This window comes from Anolis sagrei, chromosome 11, assembly GCF_037176765.1.
Source record: "Anolis sagrei isolate rAnoSag1 chromosome 11, rAnoSag1.mat, whole genome shotgun sequence".
In the NCBI taxonomy this organism is placed as follows: domain Eukaryota; kingdom Metazoa; phylum Chordata; class Lepidosauria; order Squamata; family Dactyloidae; genus Anolis; species Anolis sagrei.
The window spans coordinates 22,859,514-22,882,637 of record NC_090031.1 but is presented as its reverse complement, the minus strand read 5'-3'; the positions used below and the strand labels follow the sequence as shown (position 1 = coordinate 22,882,637).

General features: G+C 42.8%; 1 protein-coding gene across 3 annotated transcripts in view; it reads right to left on the bottom strand.

Moving 5' to 3' along the window:
- Positions 1 to 4,798: 4,798 nt before the first annotated feature.
- GGNBP2 (gametogenetin binding protein 2) overlaps positions 4,799 to 23,124 on the bottom strand; it is a 52,155-nt gene continuing 33,829 nt past the window's right edge. For all 3 annotated transcript variants that reach the window (XM_060757031.2, XM_060757029.2, XM_060757030.2), the window contains exons 8-14: positions 20,599 to 20,773; positions 20,067 to 20,261; positions 15,941 to 16,085; positions 13,789 to 13,914; positions 13,396 to 13,541; positions 7,861 to 8,112; positions 4,799 to 5,586 (exon numbers count right to left, since the gene is read on the bottom strand). In XM_060757031.2, coding sequence (XP_060613014.2) covers positions 5,383 to 5,586; positions 7,861 to 8,112; positions 13,396 to 13,541; positions 13,789 to 13,914; positions 15,941 to 16,085; positions 20,067 to 20,261; positions 20,599 to 20,773 — 1,243 coding nt within the window. In that variant the 3' untranslated portion in view covers positions 4,799 to 5,382. The remainder of the gene's footprint in view (positions 5,587 to 7,860; positions 8,113 to 13,395; positions 13,542 to 13,788; positions 13,915 to 15,940; positions 16,086 to 20,066; positions 20,262 to 20,598; positions 20,774 to 23,124) is intronic.

Sequence of the window (23,124 nt, the reverse complement as noted above, 5' to 3'; positions counted from 1 at the left end):
TTATTTACCAATGTACGAGGGTTGAATGAAAAGTAATGCCTCCACCTTCGACACTTGGGTTTGAATGGGAATATTTTAATGAATCAAACGCAGAAATAATCTTTAGAATGTGCTCTTTAACTACTATTCACTCTTCCACATCGTGCACAGATCTTCCGATAGCCAAGCAAAGCAATAGCACTATTCACTCTCCCACATAATCACCAGACAATTGGATACATTTCTGCCAACGATGAACAAGTTTTCTGAAGCCGTCACAGAAGAAGTTGACACTCTGTTTCCGCAACCAGCATCTCACAGTTCTCTCAATGTCTTCATCAGAAGCATAATGATGTCCCCGCAGATCTTCTTTCATTATTGGGAGCAGATGGAAGTCAGACGGTGCTAAATCTGGACTGTATGGAGGATGCGGTACGGTGGTGAGATCCAGTCTCTGAAGTTTCAAGTCTGTGCGCTTTCATTTCAGCCATCAGCATCCTGCGTACCCATCGTGCACAGATCTTCCGATAGCCAAGCAAAGCAATACCACTATTCACTCTCCCACATAATCACCAGACAATTGGATACATTTCTGCCAACGATGAACAAGTTTTCTGAAGCCATCACAGAAGAAGTTGACACTCTGTTTCCGCAACCAGCATCTCACAGTTCTCTCAGTGTCTTCATCAGTAGCATAATGATGTCCCTGCAGATCTTCTTTCATTATCGGGAACAGATGGAAGTCAGATGGTGCTAAATCTGGACTGTATGGTGGATGTTGTACAGTGGTGAGATCCAGCCTCTATGTGCTTTAATTTCAGGCGTCAGCATCCTGGGTACCCATTGTGCACAGATCTTCCAATAGCCAAGCAAAGCAATAATGTGACCCACACGTTCTTGCGAAATGTCGATTACACTGTTCAATGGAGAAAAAATTGCGGGCCTGAAAATAGCTGTTCTTTTATTATTTTGGGGTGCTGAAAACGAAAATGACATTTAAAAATGTATATTGGCTCTAGTTTTTATGATATAAGCAATCACGTGATCACGTATGGTTGAAAAAATGCATGTTGTGACTTACACTATGGAAGATTCTAGAATACTCTAGAAAGTTTGATGACGCAGTATTAGTGCCGTGTGCAAAAGCCAGAAAGCCCTATATAAGGCCAGACTTTTGAACGGTGAGGGTCAGTCAGTTGAAGACTGAGACAGTATCATTAAACATCGTTTTACATTGTTCTTTTTACTGTAGTTATGCCTCGCACGTGTGTAAATAAAGCACTATGGAAAAAAGATCTCAAGGCCAATGGACTCCGTCCATGCTGTCAGACTCCTGCTGGAGCATTGGAAGAGACAATCCTTTCCTTGAATATAAAAAGAAAAGTCAAGAGAAGCAAACAGGATAAAAACTAAAGTCACGATTAAAGCGACATTTAAACTTTCATCTTTTCAACTGCATTAGGCCTACTAATATAGTTTCTTGCTCCACAAACATAAACAATAGAGTAATTAATGTATTGTTGAAGGCTTTCATGGCTGGAATCACTCAGTTCTTATGGTTTTTTTCGGGCTATATGGCCATGTTCTAGAGGCATTTTTCCTGACGTTTCGCCTGCATCTATGGCAAGCATCCTCACCTCTGAGGATGCTTGCCATAGATGCAGGCAAAACGTCAGGAGAAATGCCTCTAGAACATGGCCATATAGCCCGAAAAAACCCACAAGAACTAAATAGACTAATTAAATATTTCTCATGTATAAACTATTGGCAATATCATTTGACTAAAATTTAGTAAATATTCACGGTTTATATACATGCAGTAAGGTTAGGCGCATTATCATAATATTAACAAATTACCTATTATGGAGAAAATTGAAATAGCTGTTGCATAAAAACCAGGGCCAATTAACACATTTAATTATTATATTTGAATTCAGCATGTTAAATTTATTAAGAAACGGCACAACTGAGAAAAACTGAAAATTTGTAGAACAGTGTTATGCTTGAAATTTCTCGTCCTGAATCAATCTGTCAACCTTTTGCATGTGAAACTCGGTGGTTGCTGTCACAGGACATCCAACTCTTTGTTTGTCACGCAAATCAGATGTTCCCACCTCAACATCTGTAAACTTACTCGCCCAACAACGCACAGTACTCACATCAACACAATCACCATAAACAGCTTGCATTCTCTGCTTCCCTGGAGACTAGGACGCGAAATGATGGCTTCAAACTACAAGAGAGGAGATTCCATCTGAACATGAGGAAGAACTTCCTGACTGTGAGAGCCGTTCAGCAGTGGAACTCTCTGCCCCGGAGTGTGGTGGAGGCTCCTTCTTTGGAAGCTTTTAAACAGAGGCTGGATGGCCATCTGTCAGGGGTGATTTGAATGCAATATTCCTGCTTCTTGGCAGAATGGGGTTGGACTGGATGGCCCATGAGGTCTCTTCCAACTCTTTGATTCTATGTTTCTGATGAATCTCCTTTGCAGTGACACCTTCTGCTATCAAGAATTCAATGACTGCATGTTGCCTAAGTCGCATTGACCGACTGTCTGCGCAGGGGTCCATACTTCACACTTTCCCACATAATCACCAGACAATTGGATACATTTCTGCCAACAATGAACAAGTTTTCTGAAGCCGTCACAGAAGAAGTCGACACTCTGTTTCGCAACCTTGTCTCACAGTTCTCTCCTCCTGGGTACCCATTGTGCACAGATCTTCCGATAGCCAAGCAAAGCAATAATGTGACCCATACGTTCTCATGAAATGCCGATTATGCTTGAAATTTCTCTGAATGATACGACAATTGTCCTGAATCCATCTGTCAACCTTTTGCTTGTGAAACTCGGTGGTTGCTGTCACAGGGCGTCCAACTCTTTGTCATGCAAGTCAGATGTTCCCACCTCAATGTCTTTAAACTTACTCACCCAACAATGCACAATACTCACATCAACACAATCACCATAAACAGCTTGCATTCTCTGCTTCCCTGGAGACTAGGACGCGAAACGATGGCTTCAAACTACAAGAAGCAGGAATATTGCGTTCAAATCACCCCCTGACAGATGGCCATCCAGCCTCTGTTTAAAAGCTTCCAAAGAAGGAGCCTCCACCACACTCCGGGGCAGAGAGTTCCACTGCTGAACGGCTCTCACAGTCAGGAAGTTCTTCCTCATGTTCAGATGGAATCTCCTTTTTTGGCAGGGGGTTGGACTGGATGGCCCATGAGGTCTCTTCCAACTCTTTGATTCTATGATTCTGATGAATCTCCTTTGGAGTGACATCTTGGAGTCCTCGTGGACAACAAGTTAAACATGAGCCAACAATGTGATGTGGCGGCAAAAAAAGCCAATGGGATTTTGGCCTGCATCAAGAGGAGCCTAGTGTCTAGATCTAAGGAAGTCATGCTACCCCTCTATTCTGCTTTGGTTAGCCCACATCTGGAATATTGTGTCCAATTCTGGGCACCACAATTCAAGAGAGATATTGACAAGCTGGAATGTGTCCAGAGGAGGGCGACTAAAATGATCAAGGGTCTGGAGAACAAGCCCTATGAGGAGCCCTATGAGGAGCTGAGAGGAGATATGATAGCCATGTATAAATATGTGAGAGGAAGTCACAGGGAGGAGGGAGCAAGCTTGTTTTCTGCTTCCTTGGAGACTAGGACGCGGAACAATGGCTTCAAACTACAAGAGAGGAGATTCCATCTGAACATTAGGAAGAACTTCCTGACTATGAGAGCCGTTCAGCAGTGGAACTCTCTGCCCCGGAGTGTGGTGGAGGCTCCTTCTTTGGAAGCTTTTAAGCAGAGGCTGGATGGCCATCTGTCAGGGGTGATTTGAATGCAATATTCCTGCTTCTTGGCAGGGGGTTGGACTGGATGGCCCATGAGGTCTCTTCCAACTCTTTGATTCTATGATTCTATGATTCTGATACGACGATCATCCTGAATCAATCCGTCAACCTTTTTCTTGTGAAACTCGGTGGTTGCTGTCACAGGACGTCCAACTCTTTGTTTGTCACGCAAATCAGATGTTCCCACCTCAACATCTGTAAACTTACTCGCCCAACAATGCACAGTACTCACATCAACACAATCACCAGAAACAGCTTCCATTCTCTGATGAATCTCCTTTGGAGTGACAGCTTCTGCTGTCAAGAATTCAATGACTGCATGTTGCTTAAGTTGCATTGAGTGACTGTCTGCGCAGGGTTCCATACTTCGCACTTTAACAACACAACCGTTCAATGCTAAGGCTTCTCGCCAAAATGGAACTGTAGAGAAGAGTGTACTGAACAAGCCAGTACAAGTCGCATACCAGTACTGCCATCTGTTGAAGAATTAAGTCACATTGACTGACCGTCTGCACAGGGTTCCATACTTTGCACTTTAACAACACAACCGTTCAATGCCAAGGCTTCCCGCAAAAATGGAACTGTAGAGGAGAGTCTACTGAACAAGCCAGTACCTGCCGCATACCAGCACCGCCATCTGTTGAGGAGTTACGAAGGTGGAGGCATTACTTTTCATTGATATGGCTTTGAATGAGTCCCCTTTGGGGTTGAGAAGAGTGGGATATAAATGGAGTTAATAAATATATACATTCATTCATCCTTCTCCTCTTGCATCCCTTTCTTTTCGCCCAAGTCAGCCAAACCTATCCACCACCATCTCTTTCAGCTTTCCTTCATTAACATCTAGTCCTTCCTTCCTTCTCTCCTTCTTTCCTCCTTTTTCTTTCCCTCCCTCTTTCTGGAGACGATTCCCCGCTCGGTATGACGCCGGAGCAGAAACATGCACGCTTCTCTTTCGGTTTATTATGCATATTAATAAATATTCTTTATTTTTAAATTTTGCACATTGCGCTTCAACATATTACATCCAGAACAATTTCTCTTTGCAAATGGATGTCTACTTTGTAAAATCTTTATATTTGAACTCATTGTCATTTGTTTTTTTCTGTACAGAATTATAAGTACAACATTACTTTTTTTTTTTGCCACTAAGTTGCGTATTTTTGTCTTTCTCTGTTAAGTGTCACAGTTAAGAGAAACATTGAATGGAAAGGAGAGAAACAGAGAGATGGCTTAAATTAGGAAGGTCTAGATTTGCTTCGATCTAGTAAAAAAGAAGAAGGAAGAGGAAATTACTCAAGATCCGAGCCTGGGGGGCGGGTGGGGGGAGAAGCCAAAAAATTAATGGGTTTGCCTTCTACCAACCTTCTGTATTGGGGAAAAAGGGGAAACAAAGAAAGAGGGGGAAACCCAGACACATTGATTTTTCTGAAACAGAAGATCTTGTTTTAGTCACTAAAGAAAAGATTTCATCTTAAGAGAGAAAAGGCGCGATACTCGTTTCGAAATTTTTCATTGACAGACAGAGCTAGTTTTATTGGCTTTAGTTTGCGCCGGCGGTGGTCAGCCAGCCGCTACAAACCGGGCCCTTGTGGTCGTTCAAGCGGCAGTATTTGTTAAACTTTTCTTTCAGGTGCTGTCGGTATTGTTCTCTATTGCTGTAGAAAGACTTGTTGTTCGCCATGAAGGACTGGATCTCGTCTTGAGAGATGAAGAGTTCTTCGTCGGAAGTGCATTCAGATTCGTCCTGAGAAAAAGAGAGAGAAAGAAGAGGGTTTACGAGGGGAGAAAGAAGGCGGAAGTCCTCAAATACTTCCAAGCCTATTTCGCCATTTTTTTGGATCTTTACTTACTTAGTACAAGCTGTAGCGTTGCTGTGGCCAACCTTCCCTCTTTCTTTCCTTCACACCCTCTTTCCTTCCTTCGTTCCCATCTTTCCTCCTCTTCTTCCTTCCTTCTCTATCTCTTTCCTTCCTTCCCCCTTTTTCTTTCTCTTCTGCTGTCTCTCTTTTCTTCCTTCTCTCTTTCCTTCCCTCCCTCTTTCTCTAAATCTTCCCTTTTTCTTTCCTTCTCTCCTTCCTTCCTCCTTTTTCTTTCCCTCCCTCTTTCTCTCCTTTCTTCCTTCTCTATCTCTTTCCTTCCCTCCCTCTTTCTCTACATCTTCCCCCCTTTTTCTTTCCTTCTCTCCCTCCTTCCTTCCTCCTTTTTCTTTCCCTCCCTCTTTCTCTCCTTTCTTCCTTCTCTATCTCTTTCCTTCCTTCCCCTTTTTCTTTCTCTTCTGCTGTCTCTCTTTTCTTCCTTCTCTCTTTCCTTCCCTCCCTCTTTCTCTACATCTTCCCCCCTTTTTTCTTTCCTTCTCTCCTTCCTTCCTTCTCGCCTTCCTTCCTTCCCCCTTTTTCTTTCCCTCCCTCTTTCTCTCCTTTCTTCCTTCTCTATCTCTTTCCTTCCTTCCCCTTTTTCTTTCTCTTCTGCTGTCTCTCTTTTCTTCCTTCTCTCTTTCCTTCTTTCCTTCCCTCCTTCTTTCTCTACATTTTCCCCCTTCCCCCTTCCTTCACTTCCTCTTTCCTTCTCTCCCTCCTTCCTTTTCTAACTTTCCTTCCTTCTCCTTTTCTTTCTCTTCTGTTGTCTCTTTCTTCCTTCTCTTTCCTTCTTTCCTTCCTCCTTCTTTCTCTACATCTTCCCCCCTTCTCTTCCTTCACTTCTTCTTCCCCTTTTTTCTTTCCTTCTCTCCTTCCTTCATTTTCTAACTTTCCTTCCTTCCCCCTTTTTCTTTCTCTTCTGCTGTCTCTCTTTTCTTCCTTCTCTCTTTCCTTCCCTCCCTCTTTCTCTACATCTTCCCCCCTTTTTTCTTTCCTTCTCTCCTTCCTTCCTTCTCACCTTCCTTCCTTCCCTTTTCTTTCCCTCCCTCTTTCTCTCCTTTCTTCCTCCTCTATCTCTTTCCTTCCTTCCCCTTTTTCTTTACCTTCTGCTGTCTCTCTTTTCTTCCTTCTCTCTGTCCTTCTTTCCTTCCTTCCCTCCCTCTTTCACTACATCTCCCCCCCCTTCCCCCTTCCTTCACTTCCTCTTTCCCTTTTTTCTTTCCTTCTCTCCTTCCTTCCTTTTCTAACTTTCCTTCCTTCTCCCTTTTTCTTTCTCTTTCTCTCTTTCCTTCCCTCCCTCTTTCTCTACATCTTCCCCCCTTTTTTTCTTTCCTTCTCTCCTTCCTTCCATCTCTCCTTCCTTCTCCCTTTTTCTTTCCCTCCCTCTATCTCTCCTTTCTTCCTTCTCTATCTCTTTCCTTCTTTCCCCTTTTTCTTTACCTTCTGCTATCTCTCTTTTCTTCCTTCTCTCTTTCCTTCTTTCCTTCCCTCCTTCTTTCTCTACATTTTCCCCCCTTCCCCCTTCCTTCACTTCCTCTTTCCTTCTCTCCCTCCTTCCTTTTCTAACTTTCCTTCCTTCCCCTTTTCTTTCTCTTCTGTTGTCTCTCTTTTCTTCCTTCTCTTTCCTTCTTTCCTTCCTCCTTCTTTCTCTACATCTTCCCCCCTTCCCCTTCCTTCACTTCTTCTTTCCCTTTTTTCTTTCCTTCTCTCCTTCCTTTTCTAACTTTCCTTCCTTCCCCCTTTTTCTTTCTCTTCTGCTGACTCTTTTCTTCCTTCTCTCTTTCCTTCCCTCCCTTTCTCTACATCTTCCCCCCCTTTTTTTCTTTCCTTCCCTCCTTCCTTCCTTCTCTCCTTCCTTCCCCCTTTTTCTTTCCCTCTTTCTCTCCTTTCTTCCTTCTCGATCTCTTTCCTTCCCTCCCTCTTTCTCTACATCTTCCCCCTTCCTTCACTTCCTCTTTCCCTTTTTTCTTTCCTTCTCTCCTTCCTTCCTAGGACAGGTTGAGAAACACTGTCCTAGGAGCGTCTTTTCTTCCCACTACAAAGCCCTTTTGATACTGAGAAGGAGATGAGCTTCCCACTTTCCAGGCCTAAGTCTCAATGACAAAAACACCCATCAGACACAACCCACCCCAGAATCCCCGGCTCCTCCTCCAATCACTTACAAGGAGTTCTACCAAACTCTTAGCGCCCTTCCCAGCATCAGGAGCGGAGGCCGCCTCGGGAGGCTCTGCGCAGAGCAGCACCGTCTTCCTGTGCTCTGTCCAAGGCACTGGCTGCCCGGCCTTCTCTGAGCGACAGCACGTTTCGGCCCGCGGGTCTTTGGTCTTGTCCCGGTGGAAGTCTGTGTGCGCGGCCGTCCCTGAGTTCTCGTGAGGGCTGCTGGCCTCCACAGCGTAGTTCCCCAGCTTTTGGATCTGAAACGGGAGTCGGGAAAGAGAGGTTTTGAAACAAAAGTAATCTTTCTTTGCATCTATTTATTTATTTACTGCACTTGTAGACCGCCGTTCTCAGCCCTAGGGCGACTCACGGCGGTGTACAACATGTAAAAACAGGTACAATTTACAACATAAGCAATATCACAACAACATTAAACAACATCACTATCAATAATACAATTACACTAAATCATTCGCGACATCTCATTGTTGAATCACAATCCAAATCTCGTTATCCATGTTCCGTTCCAATCGTCATTGCCAGTTATTGCAGCACTTACTCAAACGCCTTCTCAAACAACCATGTCTTTAGTCTCTTGCGGAATGACATAAGGGGGGGCGCCAGTCTGATGTCCACAGGGAGGGTGTTCCACAGCCGGGGGGCCACCACCGAGAAAGTAAGGTTGCTTACCTGTAATCATGTTTCTTCTAGTGGTAACTGTGAAATTCACACCTGTGGTATTTCCCTGCGTCCACGCAGCTGACTCGGATCTTTCTTGAAAGCTTTTCCTAATTAGGGACTCCAGCCCCGCCCATCTACTCCTAATAAAGCCAGGCAGCGGGGCTTGGAGCCTTAATTCCGTACCGCGAAAGACAGTCGGAGATAAAAGGCATGACAGAATGTGGGGAGGATGGGCGGGTTGTGTGAATTTCACAGTTACCACTAGAAGAAACATGATTACAGGTAAGCAACCTTACTTTCTTCTGCGTGGTACTGTGAAATCCACACCTGTGGTAGACTAGCGAGCAGTCCCACGCATGGTGGGTGTCATGCTAGTGCAGATGCTGTCTGTTAGAGTAGTCAAACTGGAGTCCTTGAGTCAAACCAATAGTTGTTTTAGGAGAGAACACCGAGTTGTTGCTGCTTTTGCGGACAAAAGGAATTAAGGCTCCAAGCCCCGCTGCCTGGCTTTATTAGGAGTAGATGGGCGGGGCTGGAGTCCCTAATTAGGAAAAGCTTTCAAGAAAGATCCGAGTCAGCTGCGTGGACGCAGGGAAATACCACAGGTGTGGATTTCACAGTACCACGCAGAAGAAGGCCCTATCCCTCGTCCCCGCCAGGCGTGCCTGTGAGGCAGGCGGGATCGAGAGAAGGGCCTCCCCGGACGATCTCAAAGTCCTCGTGGGCTCATAGGCCGAGATACGGTCAGACAGGTATTTTGGGCCGGAACCGTTTAGGGCTTTGTAGGCCAACACCAGCACCTTGAATTGGGCCCGGCAGTAAATCGGCAGCCAGTGGAGCTGGTACAACAAGGGCGTTGTATGCTCCCTGCGTCCCGCTCCTGTTAGTAACATGGCTGCTGCGCACTGGACTAGCTGGGGCTTCCGGGCCGTCTTCAAGGGCAGCCCCACGTAGAGAGCGTTGCAGTAGTCAAGGCGGGATGTGACCAGAGCGTGTACTACCGTGGCCAAGTCAGACTTCCTGAGGTACGGGCGCAGCTGGCGCACGAACTTTAGCTGTGCAAATGCTCCCCTGGTCACCGCCGAAACCTGGGGTTCCAGGCTCAGCGATGAGTCCAGGGTCACACCCAAGTTGCGAACCTGCGTCTTCAGGGGGAGTGCGGCCCCATCCAACACAGGCCGTAACCCTATGCCCTGTTCGGCCTTGCGACTGACCAGGAGTACCTCTGTCTTGTCTGGATTCAATTTCAATTTGTTCGCCCTCATCCAGACCGTCACAGCGGCCAAGCACCGGTTCAGGACCTGGACAGCCTCCTTAGTAGCAGGTGGGAAGGAGTGACAGAGTTGGACATCATCTGCGTACAGATGGCACCGTACCCCGAAACTCCGGATGATCTCACTCAGCGGCTTCATGTAGATATTAAACAGCATGGGGGACAGTATAGAGCCCTGAGGAACCCCACAAGTCAAAGGATGTGGTGTTGAACAGGTGTCCCCCAATAACACCTTCTGGGTGCAGCCCTCCAGGAATGACCGGAGCCACTGCAAAACAGTGCCCCCAAGGCCCATTTCCGCAAGACGCCCCAGAAGGATACCGTGGTTGACGGTATCGAAGGCCGCTGAGAGGTCCAGGAGCACCAACAGATCTGCAAAGACACATCTACACCAGCACTAAGTGTAGTGGCTGGATTGTGGCGCAGCTGGCTGTGAGTCAGCTGCATTAAAATCACTACTGACCGAAAGGTTGTGAGTTGGAAGCCAGCCCAGGTCAGAGTAAGCTCCCAACCATTTCCCTAGCTTGCTGTCAACCTTTGCAGCCCGAAAGACAGTTGCATCTGTCAAGTAGGAAATTTAGGTACCGCTTATGCAGAGAGGCATAGTGGTTCCAATAGTGGAACTCTCTGCGCTGGAGTGTGGTGGAGGCTCCCTCTTTGGAAGTTCGTTTGTGGGATTAACATAACTCAAAAACCACTGGACTAATTGACACCAAATTTGGACACAAGACACCTAACAACCCAATGTATGTCCTTTTTGAGTTATGTTAATCCCACAAACAAATATTACATTATAGATGATAGATAGATGATAGATAGAACCCAATGTATGTCCTTCACCCTATCTCTATCTATCTATCTATCTCTCTCTCTCTATATATATCTATATTTCTATCATCTATCTATGTATCTATCTCTCTCTATATCTATATTTCTATCATCTATCATCTATCTATCTATCTATCTATCTATCTCTATATCTATATTTCTATCATCTATCATCTATCTATCTATCTCTCTCTCTCTATATATATCTATATTTCTATCATCTATCATCTATCTATCTATCTATCTCTCTCTATATCTATATTTCTATCATCTATCATCTATCTATCTATCTATCTCTCTCTATATCTATATTTCTATCATCTATCATCTATCTATCTATCTCTCTATATACCTATATTTCTATCATCTATCATCTATCTATCTATCTATCTCTCTCTCTCTATATCTATATTTCTATCATCTATCTATCTATCTATCTATCTCTCTATATACCTATATTTCTATCATCTATCATCTATCTATCTATCTATCTCTCTCTCTATATATCTATATTTCTATCATCTATCATCTATCTATCTATCTATCTATCTCTCTCTCTATATATATACCTATATTTCTATCATCTATCATCTATCATCTATCTATCTATCTATCTATCTCTCTCTATATCTATCTATCTATCTATCTATCTCTATATCTATATTTCTATCATCTATCATCTATCTATCTATCTATTTCTCTCTCTCTATATCTATATTTCTATCATCTATCATCTATCTATCTATCTATCTATCTATCTATCTATCTATCTCTATATCTATATTTCTATCATCTATCATCTATCTATCTATCTCTCTCTCTCTATATATATCTATATTTCTATCATCTATCTATGTATCTATCTCTCTCTATATCTATATTTCTATCATCTATCATCTATCTATCTATCTATCTATCTATCTCTATATCTATATTTCTATCATCTATCATCTATCTATCTATCTCTCTCTCTATATATATATCTATATTTCTATCATCTATCATCTATCTATCTATCTATCTCTCTCTATATCTATATTTCTATCATCTATCATCTATCTATCTATCTATCTCTCTCTATATCTATATTTCTATCATCTATCATCTATCTATCTATCTCTCTATATACCTATATTTCTATCATCTATCATCTATCTATCTATCTATCTATCTCTCTATATACCTATATTTCTATCATCTATCATCTATCTATCTATCTATCTCTCTCTCTCTATATATTTCTATCATCTATCATCTATCTATCTATCTATCTATCTCTCTCTCTATATATATACCTATATTTCTATCATCTATCATCTATCATCTATCTATCTATCTATCTATCTCTCTCTATATCTATCTATCTATCTATCTATCTATCTATCTATCTATATTTCTATCATCTATCATCTATCTATCTATCTATTTCTCTCTCTCTATATCTATATTTCTATCATCTATCATCTATCTATCTATCTATCTATCTCTCTCTATATCTATATTTCTATCATCTATCATCTATCTATCTATCTATCTATCTATCTATCTCTCTCTATATCTATATTTCTATCATCTATCATCTATCTATCTATCTATCTATCTCTCTATATACCTATATTTCTATCATCTATCATCTATCTATCTATCTATCTATCTCTCTCTATATCTATATTTCTATCATCTATCATCTATCTATCTATCTATCTCTCTCTCTCTCTCTATATATATATACCTATATTTCTATCATCTATCATCTATCATCTATCTATCTATCTATCTATCTCTCTCTATATCTATCTATCTATCATCTATCTATCTATCTATCTATCTATCTATCTATAATGTAATATTTGTTTGTGGGATTAACATAACTCAAAAACCACTGGACGAATTGACACCAAATTTGGACACAATACACCTAACAACCCAATGTATGTCCTTCACTCAAAAAAAATTTATTTTCTCATTTGGGAGTTGTAGTTGCTGGGATTTATAGTTCACCTACAATCAAAGAACATTCTGAACCCCACAAACGATGGAATTGAACCAAACTTGGCACACAGTTTTCCCATGACCAACAGACAATACTGGAAGGGTTTGGTGGGCAGTGTCCTTTGGGTTTGGAGTTGTAGTACACCTACATCCAGAGAACACTGTGGATTCAAACAATCATGGAACTGGACCAAACTTGGCACGAATACTCAATATGTCCAAATGTGAACTCAGATGGAGTTTGGGGGAAACATACCCTGACATTTGCGAGTTGTAGTTACTGGGATTTATGGTTCACCTCCATACAATCAAAGAGCATTCTGAACCCCACCAATGACAGAATTGGGGCAAACTTCCCACACAGAACCCCCATGACCAACAGAAAATACTTAAGGCCATACAGTCCAACTCCCTTCACCAGGACAAGAAAATGTAATCAAATCCCTCCTGACAAAGAGCAATCCAGCCATAGATAGAGATAGATCGATATGATTCACGCACACAGAGATATAGTATCCTAGATTTGAAAGGGCAATTACATGTTGCATGTTCCAGAGTAGGCAAACCAGACAATCTCCACATCAATACTGACAAAGAAACAGCAAGAAGTGCTGTTTACCCACAAGCAGAAAGAAATTATATATATTAGAAATCAACATTTTCTCATTACTTTATTTTCGAGATCACCAAGCAGGGGACAGCTAGTAGTAGTAGTAGTAATAATAATAATAATAATAGTCCCCCAGAGAAGAAAAAACCAACTCACATGCTCAGCCTCGCACTTCTTGTTTTTCTTTTTCTTCTTCTTGTTTTTGCCCTTCAGGTTGTGGTCTTCAGAGTTTGCCCAGCACTCTACGCAACTGTCCCCGTCCTCTTCCTTGTCGTCGCAGCGATGGAGGCACGGATCGTCGCCTGCAAGAGAAGGGGAAGCCATGCATCCATCTGAAAAGAGTGGCACTCCTCTGGGAAGCTCTTCAACGCAACCCCACAGTCGGGGATTCGCGATTACCAGGGTGCGGAGGACAGCATAGAAACCCTCCCGGGCTTCAGGTTTACCAGGATAGGATGTGGTGAGACCCCAAGAAGTGGAGACATGGACAGACTCCAAACATGGACAGAGAGGTGGTGTGCCAGCTGCAGGATTTTGGACCCAACCTACCGTTTTCATCATGGTTGCAAATGCCTTCAGTGCAAGCCACATCGGAGCCCTCTCGCGATCCGGTTTCGCTGCCCTCCATGCTGGAGGAGTAGCCACAGTCGCTCCCATTACAATGTGCAGATAAACCTGGTAGAGGGGGGAAATAAGATCATTTAGGGGAACACATCTAGGATCTGAAGAACAAGCCCTATGAGGAGCGGCTTAAAGAGCTGGGCATGTTTAGCCTGAAAGGCTGAGAGGAGACATGATAGCCATGTATAAGTATGTGAGAGGAAGTCATAGGGAGGAGGGACATTCAATGCCGTAGACACACAACATACTGTATATACTCCTAGTTTTTCAGCCCCTTTTTAGGCTGAAAAAGCTGCCCTCGGCTTATACTCGAGTCAAAGTTATTTATTATTTTACTCTATTATTGGTATTATTACATTTACATTATTTTGCTCTATTCTTATTTTATTACATTTATTTTACTCTGTTATTATTATTACATTTATTATTTTACTTTAGTATTGTTATTACATTTATTATTTTACTCTATTATTATTTTATTACATTTATTTTACTCTTATTTATTTTTATTATTTTTACATTTATTATTTTACTTTATTGTTGTTGATTACATTTATTACTTTACTCTCTTGATTATTATTGGAAGTATACGTAAGCACATTTACACTGAAAAAGGTTAGAATAATGGTTTAATCAAATGAAGTCCACTCGAATGGAAAATTGGCAGTCATCCACTTGTGACAACGATGGAGTACTTCCTCATTCTTTTTGCACGCTGCTGGAGTTTTTTATGGTGTCGTAAATTAGTTAAATTAGCCTCCCCGCATAAGCGGTACCTAAATTTCCTACTTGACAGATGCAACTGTCTTTTGGGCTGCAAAGGTCGACAGCAAGCTAAGCAAATGACCAGAAGCTCACTCCAACCCAGGCTGGCTTTGAACTTATGACCTCTCGGTCAGTAGTAATTTTAATGCAGCTGACTCTCAACCAGAAGCTCCAAAACCTGGTCCTGTTTGGTTTGTACAGAGACAGACCAAGCTTCGAATCCCTCTCAACCATGAAAACTCACACTCCTGAGGAGTCCGAAGAATAAAACAACAAATCTCCTCTGAATGAATGTTGCTAAGAAAACCAGGATGGTGTAGCGAAATTGCTACTCTATGTTAAATTTTTGGTGTATAGCTCTATGTTTACATATGGCAGATAGGGAAGAGTAGGCACAGACAGGGTAGCAACAGCAGAGATAGGATTCATTTGCATATGGAAGCCGATTGGTCATATGCAGATTAGCATAGGCCCAGGATTTGAACAGGTTGCTAGGCCAAAATGACAGTTGGAGAGAGAGCACAGCTGAACATTCAAAAGGGGCGGAGCCAAAGTTTAAAAATAGGCAGTTAGAGAGTCAAAAGGGGGAGTGAGGAATTGCTGTTTGTGAAGGGAGTTAGGGATTCCTGTTGGTGAGAGACCGTTAGGAACTTCTCAAAACATACAAAATCCAGTTATAATGAATTAAATTAAAATTACTAACACAATGACATGGTTAAAATTAAAGAGAGAAAAGAGTTCAGAACTCCTGTTAGAAATAAGCAGTTATGAAGATGTGTTAAAGACTTCTGATATATATATAGAAACAGTTAAATAGAGCTGTTAAATAGAGCTCAAGTTTTAGGAACATAAAGAAAGCCAGTGGTGCTTTAGTCAGAATATAATTTCAGTCAAGAATGTGTAAAGCAAGTAACATGTTTGTGAATGTGAAACATTGAAAGTCTATTTCAGAAAAGTAAACCAAGTATATTATACTGACTGTAAGCCTCAAGATTGCAACAAAACACAAATGTAACCACAAGCGTTGGAGCCAGAAGTTATAAATAAACTGTGTTACTTTGTTATACAGAAGAGTGTCTCATTGCCTGTACACAAAGAAAGCACAGCTAATATAAAATAAGAAACTGAATCAGTATAAGAGCAAAGAGGTTTTTCTTTAATAAGGCAATAGTCTCCCTCCCTCGCTACAGATGGGATCATAAAAAAAAAACAGACTTTGTGTTGTCTTCAACAGAAAGGAACACTGTTCAAAATTGCCCTTTTGCCTGCTTTGGAAAACTAGTGCTCAATTACACCCAGAGACACTTTGACGTACCTTTCTTTATTTTGGGAGATCCCAGTAAAGTGCCGCCGGCAGGACAAGTACAGGAGGTGCTCTCGTTGGTGACGATCACTTCAACGCAGGTGCCTCTGTCTTCCGTGCCGCCACAGGCTTTGCAGCCACTTTCCAAGTAATTTTCCTTCAAGGAAACGAAAACAGAAGATGGAGAAGGATTATTGATGCAGATGAAAATACAACTGGCCCTCCACATTTCCACTTTTGTGGATTTGATTATACTATGTTACAAAAATTGGGAAAAAAAATCTGTTCCTGGTTTGAAAGTGTTATTTCCTGTTTAATTGTGTGGTCCTTACTTTGAAAGTGTTTGCTCTACTCCAGAAACTTTGTTTGTGTGGCTGTCACAAACTCGGCTGAATTGGTTGAGACTTGATGAGATACTCATTGGAAATATGTTTGGCAGGATATCCAAAGGGAAATAAGTAATATAGGTAAAGGTAAAGGTTTTCCCCTGACATTAAGTACGGTCGTGTCTGACTCTGGGGGTTAGTGCTCATCTCCATTTCTAAGCTGAAGAGCTGGTGTTGTCCTAGACACCTCCAAGGTCATATGGCCAGCATGACTGCATGGAGCACCATTATATTATATTACACCTACTGATTTGCATGTTTTCAGACTGCTTAGATCGAACACTAGCATATAGGAAACACTGCTTGAAAACCAAGCACAAAGTAGCTGCACCCAATAACATCCTGCAGAAACTTACTGGGTGCAGACCCAAAATTAGTAAGAACATCAGCCTTGGCCTTGTCTTACTCAACTGCCAAGTGTGCCTGCCCTGTTTGGCGTAAATCTGCCCATGCAAAGCAGGTGAACATAGCATTGAATGGAACAAGCAGAATAATCACAGGATGCCTTAAACCTACACCTGTTGATAAACTCTACAAGCTAGCTGGCATTGGCCCCCCGATGTGCGACGGGAAGTTGCTGCTAAATGTGAGAGCAATAAGACTGAACACTGTGAAAGCCACCCACTACTTGGCTATCATCCTCCTCCCAGTAGACTCAAATGAAGGAAAAGCTTTATGAGAACTACCACTCCATGCAAACCAGGGGAACATAGCATTGAATGAAACATGCAGAATAATCACAGGATGTCTTAAACCTACACCTGTTGATAAACTCTACAAGCTAGCTGGCATTGCCCCCCCCCCCCCCGAATGTGTGACGGGAAGTTTCTGCTCAATGTGAGAGAAATAAGGTTGAACCCTGTGAAAGCCACCCACTACATGGCTACCCGCCTCCTCCCAGTAGACTCCAATCAAGGAAAAGCTTTATGAGAACTACCACTCCTCTTGGCGTCCCCTGTGAGAGAGGGTCTTCCTCCAGGGGCAAACCAAAAACGGGCAACTTGGAAGTCCCTGAACAGACTCAGAAGTTGTCTGTTCTGCTCCATGGCCACACAAGGTGTGGGATTCTTTTAGGTCATGCCATTTGTCTTTTGATCTGCCCACTCCACTTCTGAGTCTGTTCAGGGACTTCCAAGTTGCCTGTTTTTGGTTTGCCCCTGGAGGAAGACCCTCTCTTGCGGGGGACGCCAAGAGGAGTGGTAGTTTCTTTTATTTATTTATTTACAACATTTAAATGCCGCCCTTCTCACCCGGAAGGGGACTCTGAGCGGCTTACAAGATATATATACATACAATATATTATATTCTTAGCATAGTACAATATCAGTATTATATATTACTATATTGTACTATACCATTATATTGTAATATTATTAGTAATATTACATGTAATATAAAATATATAATTATAATATATTATTATTAGTAGTATTATATTGCATTATATTATAATATTATAAATATTACATGTATATACAATATATTTCTGTATATACTCAAGTATAAACATAGTTTTTCAGTCCTTTTTTTAGGCTGAAAAAGTCTTCCCCGGCTTATACTCGAGTCAGTGTTATTTATTATTTTACTTTGTTGATGTTGTTGTTATTATTATTACTAGTATTATTACATTTATTATTTTATTATTGTTGTTATTATATTTATTATTTTACTCTATTTATTATTGTTATTATTACATGTATTATTTTACTCTATTATTATTGGAAGGATATGTAAGCATGTTTACATTGAAGAAGGTTAGAATAATAGTTTAATCAGAGTTGGACAGTCTTATCTTGAATTACAGTTTTATGTAAATATTCAAAAACATTTAACCGACTAATGCCTAAATTAATATAATTTTATTGGTATCTATTTTTATTTTGAAATTTACTAGTAGCTGCTGCATTTCCCACCCTCGGCTTATACTCGAGTCAATACATTTTCCCAGTTTTTTATGGTAAAATTAGGTGCCTCGGCTTATATTCGGGTCGCCTTATACTCAAGTATATACGGTATATTATATTTCAGTGTTTTAATTTTAACCATGTCATTGTGTTAGTAATTTCAATTTAATTCATTATAACTGAATTTTGTATGTTTTGAGGCACTGCGTAGGTGCAATCTGTAAGCAGCCTTTAGTCCTCCTCTGGATAGAGAAAAAGCGGGATATAAATAAGGTCAATAAATAAAAATAAATAAAGGAGGAGGAAAGGACTAAAATAAAGACACTACAAGAAGAATAGGGTTCCCAGGATGGGGAGAGCTTGGAAGTACAACTATTGTCATTACTATATGTTTTTTTGGTTTTGTTTATGTGTTTCCCCCCCCCCCTTTTTTTCCGCTTTTAATGTTTTTTTTTTGTTCTCCCACTTTATATGTAAAACAACTTACTTTTTAATTCTATTTTACTAAAAATCATATAAATAAATCTATGTATATAAGAAAAGTCAGTGTTTGTATGCGGAGGGAGGACGGTGTATGTGGCAGCTTTCTGATTGGCTGCCACTTTCACAGGCCGCTGTGACCAGCACGGGTAACGGACCTGGACAAAACTTGGCACGCATAACCCCCATGACCCCTTTACGTTCTGGTGAGGTTTGGGGGAGGATGGATAAAGGATGATGGGATTTGTAGTACTTTCCCACCCTTTTGTTCCCAAATACTACTGTGGCCCCCAACAACGACCGATAAAGACCAAATTTGGCACACAGAGCCCCCATGACCCACTCTATATCCTACTGCTGTTTGGAGGAGGCTGGGCCATGGATGATGGGACTTGCAGTACATCCACTCACTTCCCAAGACTGCTGCAACCCTCATCCAATGACTGATCAAGACCAAACTTGGTACATAAAGTCCCCATGACCCACTCTACATCATAGTGCGGTTTTGAGGAGGATGGACCACAGATCCAGACAGCAAAGCCTGGAGAAGACAATTTGCTGGGGAAAGTGGAAGGTAAAAGGAAGAGGGGCCGACCAAGGGCAAGATGGATGGATGGCATCCTTGAAGTGACTGGACTGATCTTGAAGGAGCTGGGGGTGGTGATGGCCGACAGGGAGCTCTAGCGTGGGCTGGTCCATGAGGTCACAAAGAGTCGGAGACGACTGAACGAATGAACAACAACAACGGACCACAGATGATGGGAATTGAAGTACCTCCACTCACTTCCAGAGACCGCTGTGACACTCATCCAATGACTGATCAAGACCAAACTTGGCACACAGAGCCCCCATGACCCACTCTATATCCTGGTGCAGTCTGGAGAAGAATAGACCACAGATGATGGACCATGGATGATGGGACTTGAAGTACCTCCACTCACTTCCCGAGACCGCTGCGAACCTCATCCAATAACTGATCAAGACCAAACTTGGCACACAGAGCCCCAATGACCCACTCTACATCCTGGTGCAGTTTGGAGAACAATGAACCATGAACGATGGGACTCGCAGTACCTTCACTAACTTCCTGAGAGCACTGTGAGCCACATAAATAACTGATAAAGACCAACCTTGGCGCACAATGCCTTTCTCAAATTACCCGGGCAGCGCCCAAGCTAGTAAATAAATAAAGGAAATATGTTTGGCAGGATGTACCGCAAAAACAACATTTGGGCAGTTTAATAAACATTTCCCATGTTTTTTGTGAGAAAATCAATTAGGAGATGACATGGATAACCCAGCAACGAAAACCAGAGTGTTGCGTAGCGTTTGTTTTTTGTGGATTTCATTTGGAGAAACACAACTCACCTTCTCCGGGCTCCCCTCCTTCTCTTCCGCCGCTTGCAAGGGGGCCGGGATCTCACAGGCGCACTTATTTTTCCGCCGGTTCTTGCGCTTCTGCCGCTTCTTCTCCTGCTTCAGCTCCCGCACTCGCTCCTCTTCGGAGAACTCCTCGCAGAGCTGCTCCAGGCGGCTGATTCCCTGCACTCGCTCCACCGCCATCTGGGGAGGAAGACCAGAGGCTCGGCTAGGCAATACGCAGACCTCTCAGGGGTCTTTCCTGGCAAGAGGCACTCAGAAGAAGGCTTTATTTTACTAAAAGCATACATTACGGTACGAAACAAAATTCCAACTGACAGTTTATTTCCTTCACTCCTCCTATCCCTCACCCTGGCTCCTTCCCAACATTGCTCTCATTTCCATGGCAGCCCTCCCCCTTGTTTCAAATATATACAGGCCAGGTCTATTTCATGAGGCTGAGAGAGGGCAACTTGCCCGGGAGGTCACTCCGTGAGGTTCACGGCTGAGCAGGGATTCAAATCCTGGTCTCCAGAATTACCTCAAAGCTTTTACGGAGGGCATCCACGCCAAGGTAGAAGAGCATCTGCCACGTCTGCTCCTCGGCCCGGAGCTTCTGCCAGATGCGGTGCAGCCGCTCGTAAAGGTGGATGCCCAAGCAGGTGAGGACCTCCTCTTGGGCAATGTCGATTGTCTTGGCATGTCTCTCTCGTCGCCTGAAAGTTGGGGGGGGGAAAAGTTGCCGTGATTTCCTAAATTTTCCCAGGCTACTATCAACTTGCAAGTGTTTTCCCCTTGGGTATCTCTGATCCTTTTCTTTGGCTTGTCATGAAAACAAGAATTAGAGACAAAGCTTCAGTAGGGAGCCCTTTTCATAGAATCCTAGAGTTGGAAGAGACCTCAGGGGCCATCTAGTCCAACCCCATTCCTCCAAGAAGCAGGAAAAACCCACTCAAAGCACCCCCAACAGATGGCCATCCAGCCTCTGTTTCAAAGCCTCCTCCATACTCCGGGCAGAGAGTTCCACTGCTGAACAGCTCTCACAGTCATAGAATTATAGAATCCTAGAGTTGGAAGAGACCTCATAGGCCATCCAGTCCAACCCCATCTTGCCAAGAAGGAGGAAAATCGTGTTCAAAGCACCTCTGACAGATGGCCATCCAGCCTCTGTTTCAAAGCCTCCTCCACACTCTGGGCAGAGAGTTCCACTTCTGAACAGCTCTCACAGTCATAGAATCATATAACCCTTGAGTTGGAAGAGATGTTGTGGATAATCCAGTCCAACCCCAATCTGCCAAGAAGCAGAACAACCACATTCAAAGCACCCCAACAGATGGCCATCCAGCCTCTGTTTCAAAGCCTCCAAAGAAGGAGCCTCCACCACACTCCGAGGCAGAGAGTTCCACTGCTGAACAGCTCTCACAGTCATAGAATCATAGAATCCTAGAGTTGGAAGAGACTTCGTGGGCCATTCAGTCCAATCCCATTCTGCCAAGAAGCAGGAAATTCGTGTTCAAAGTACCCCCAACAGATGGCCATCCAGCCTCTGTTTCAAAGCCTCCAAAGAAGAAGCCTCCACCACACTCTGGGGCAGAGAGTTCCACTGCTGAACAGCTCTCACAGTCATAGAATTATAGAATCCTAGAGTTGGAAGAGACCTCAGGGGCCATCCAGTCCAACCCCATTCCTCCAAGAAGCAGGAAAATCTCATTCAAAGCACCCCCAACAGATGGCCATCCAGCCTCTGTTTCAAAGCCTCCAAAGAAGGAGCCTCCACCACACTCCGGGGCAGAGAGTTCCACTGCTGAACAGCTCTCACAGTCAGGAAGTTCTTCCTAATGTTCAGGTGGAACCTCCTTTCTTGTAGTTTGAAGTCATTGTTCCGTGTCCTAGTCGCCAGGGCAGCAGAAAACATGCTTGCTCCCTCCTCCCTATGACTTCCCCTCACATATTTATACATGTCTCCTCTTAGTCTTCTCTTCGTCAGGCTAAATATACCCAGCTCTTTCAGCCGCTCCTCATAGGGCTTGTTCTCCAGACCCTTGATCATTTTAGTCACCCTCCTCTGGACACATTCCAGCTTAGAGTCAACATCTCCCTTCAATTGTGGTGCCCAGAATTGGACACAATATTCCAGTTGTGGTCTAACCAAGGCAGAATAGAGCATGGGGAGCATGACTTCCCTGGATCTGGACACTAGACTCCTATTGACGTAGGTCAAAATCCCACTGGCTTTTCTCTCTCTTGTAAGAACTCTTAGGAATTGATTTCCCTTCTTAAAGGTATATTTCTCTCACTTCCTGTTGTCTCACCCTTGATCTTAACTGAGTCGTTTATAAGTTGTCTGTAACTCCGAGACTGTTTGTATTAGCTCTTAAGGAAAAGGAGAAGCCATGAACGAGCAGAAGATATAGAACACCATCCAACTGGTTCACCTCCACTGCCCAAGGAAGAGATGCCACCATTAAACCGCCATGCCACCCCAAACGTGCCTGCATGCACTCGGCACAAGCTTCCCAACAGGGCCTCAACCTCAGCACCAAGATGTAGATCAGTGTTTCTCAACCTTCCTGATGCCGCAACTCCTTCATACCGTTCCTCGTGATGTGGTGACCCCCAAACATAACATTATTTTCGTTGCTTCTTCACAACTGTCAATTTGGCACTATTATGAAACATAATGCAAATATCTGATATGCACAATTCATTGGATCAAATTTGGCACAAATCCCCGATATGTCCAAATATGAATACTGGTGGCATTGGAGGGAATTAATTTTGTCATTTGGGAGTTCCAGTTGCTGGGATTTATAGTTCACTTGCAATCAAAGAAGCATTCTGAACTCCACCGATGATGGAATTGAACCAAACTTGGCACACAGAACTCCCATGACCAACAGAAAATACTAGAAGGGTTTGGTGGGCATTGACCTTGAGTTTTGGAGTTGTAGTTCACCTACATCCGGAGAGCACTGTGGACTCAAACAATGATGGACCTGGACTCAACTTGACACAGCTATTCAATATGCTTAAATGTGAACACTGGTGGGGTTTGGGGGAAACTGAC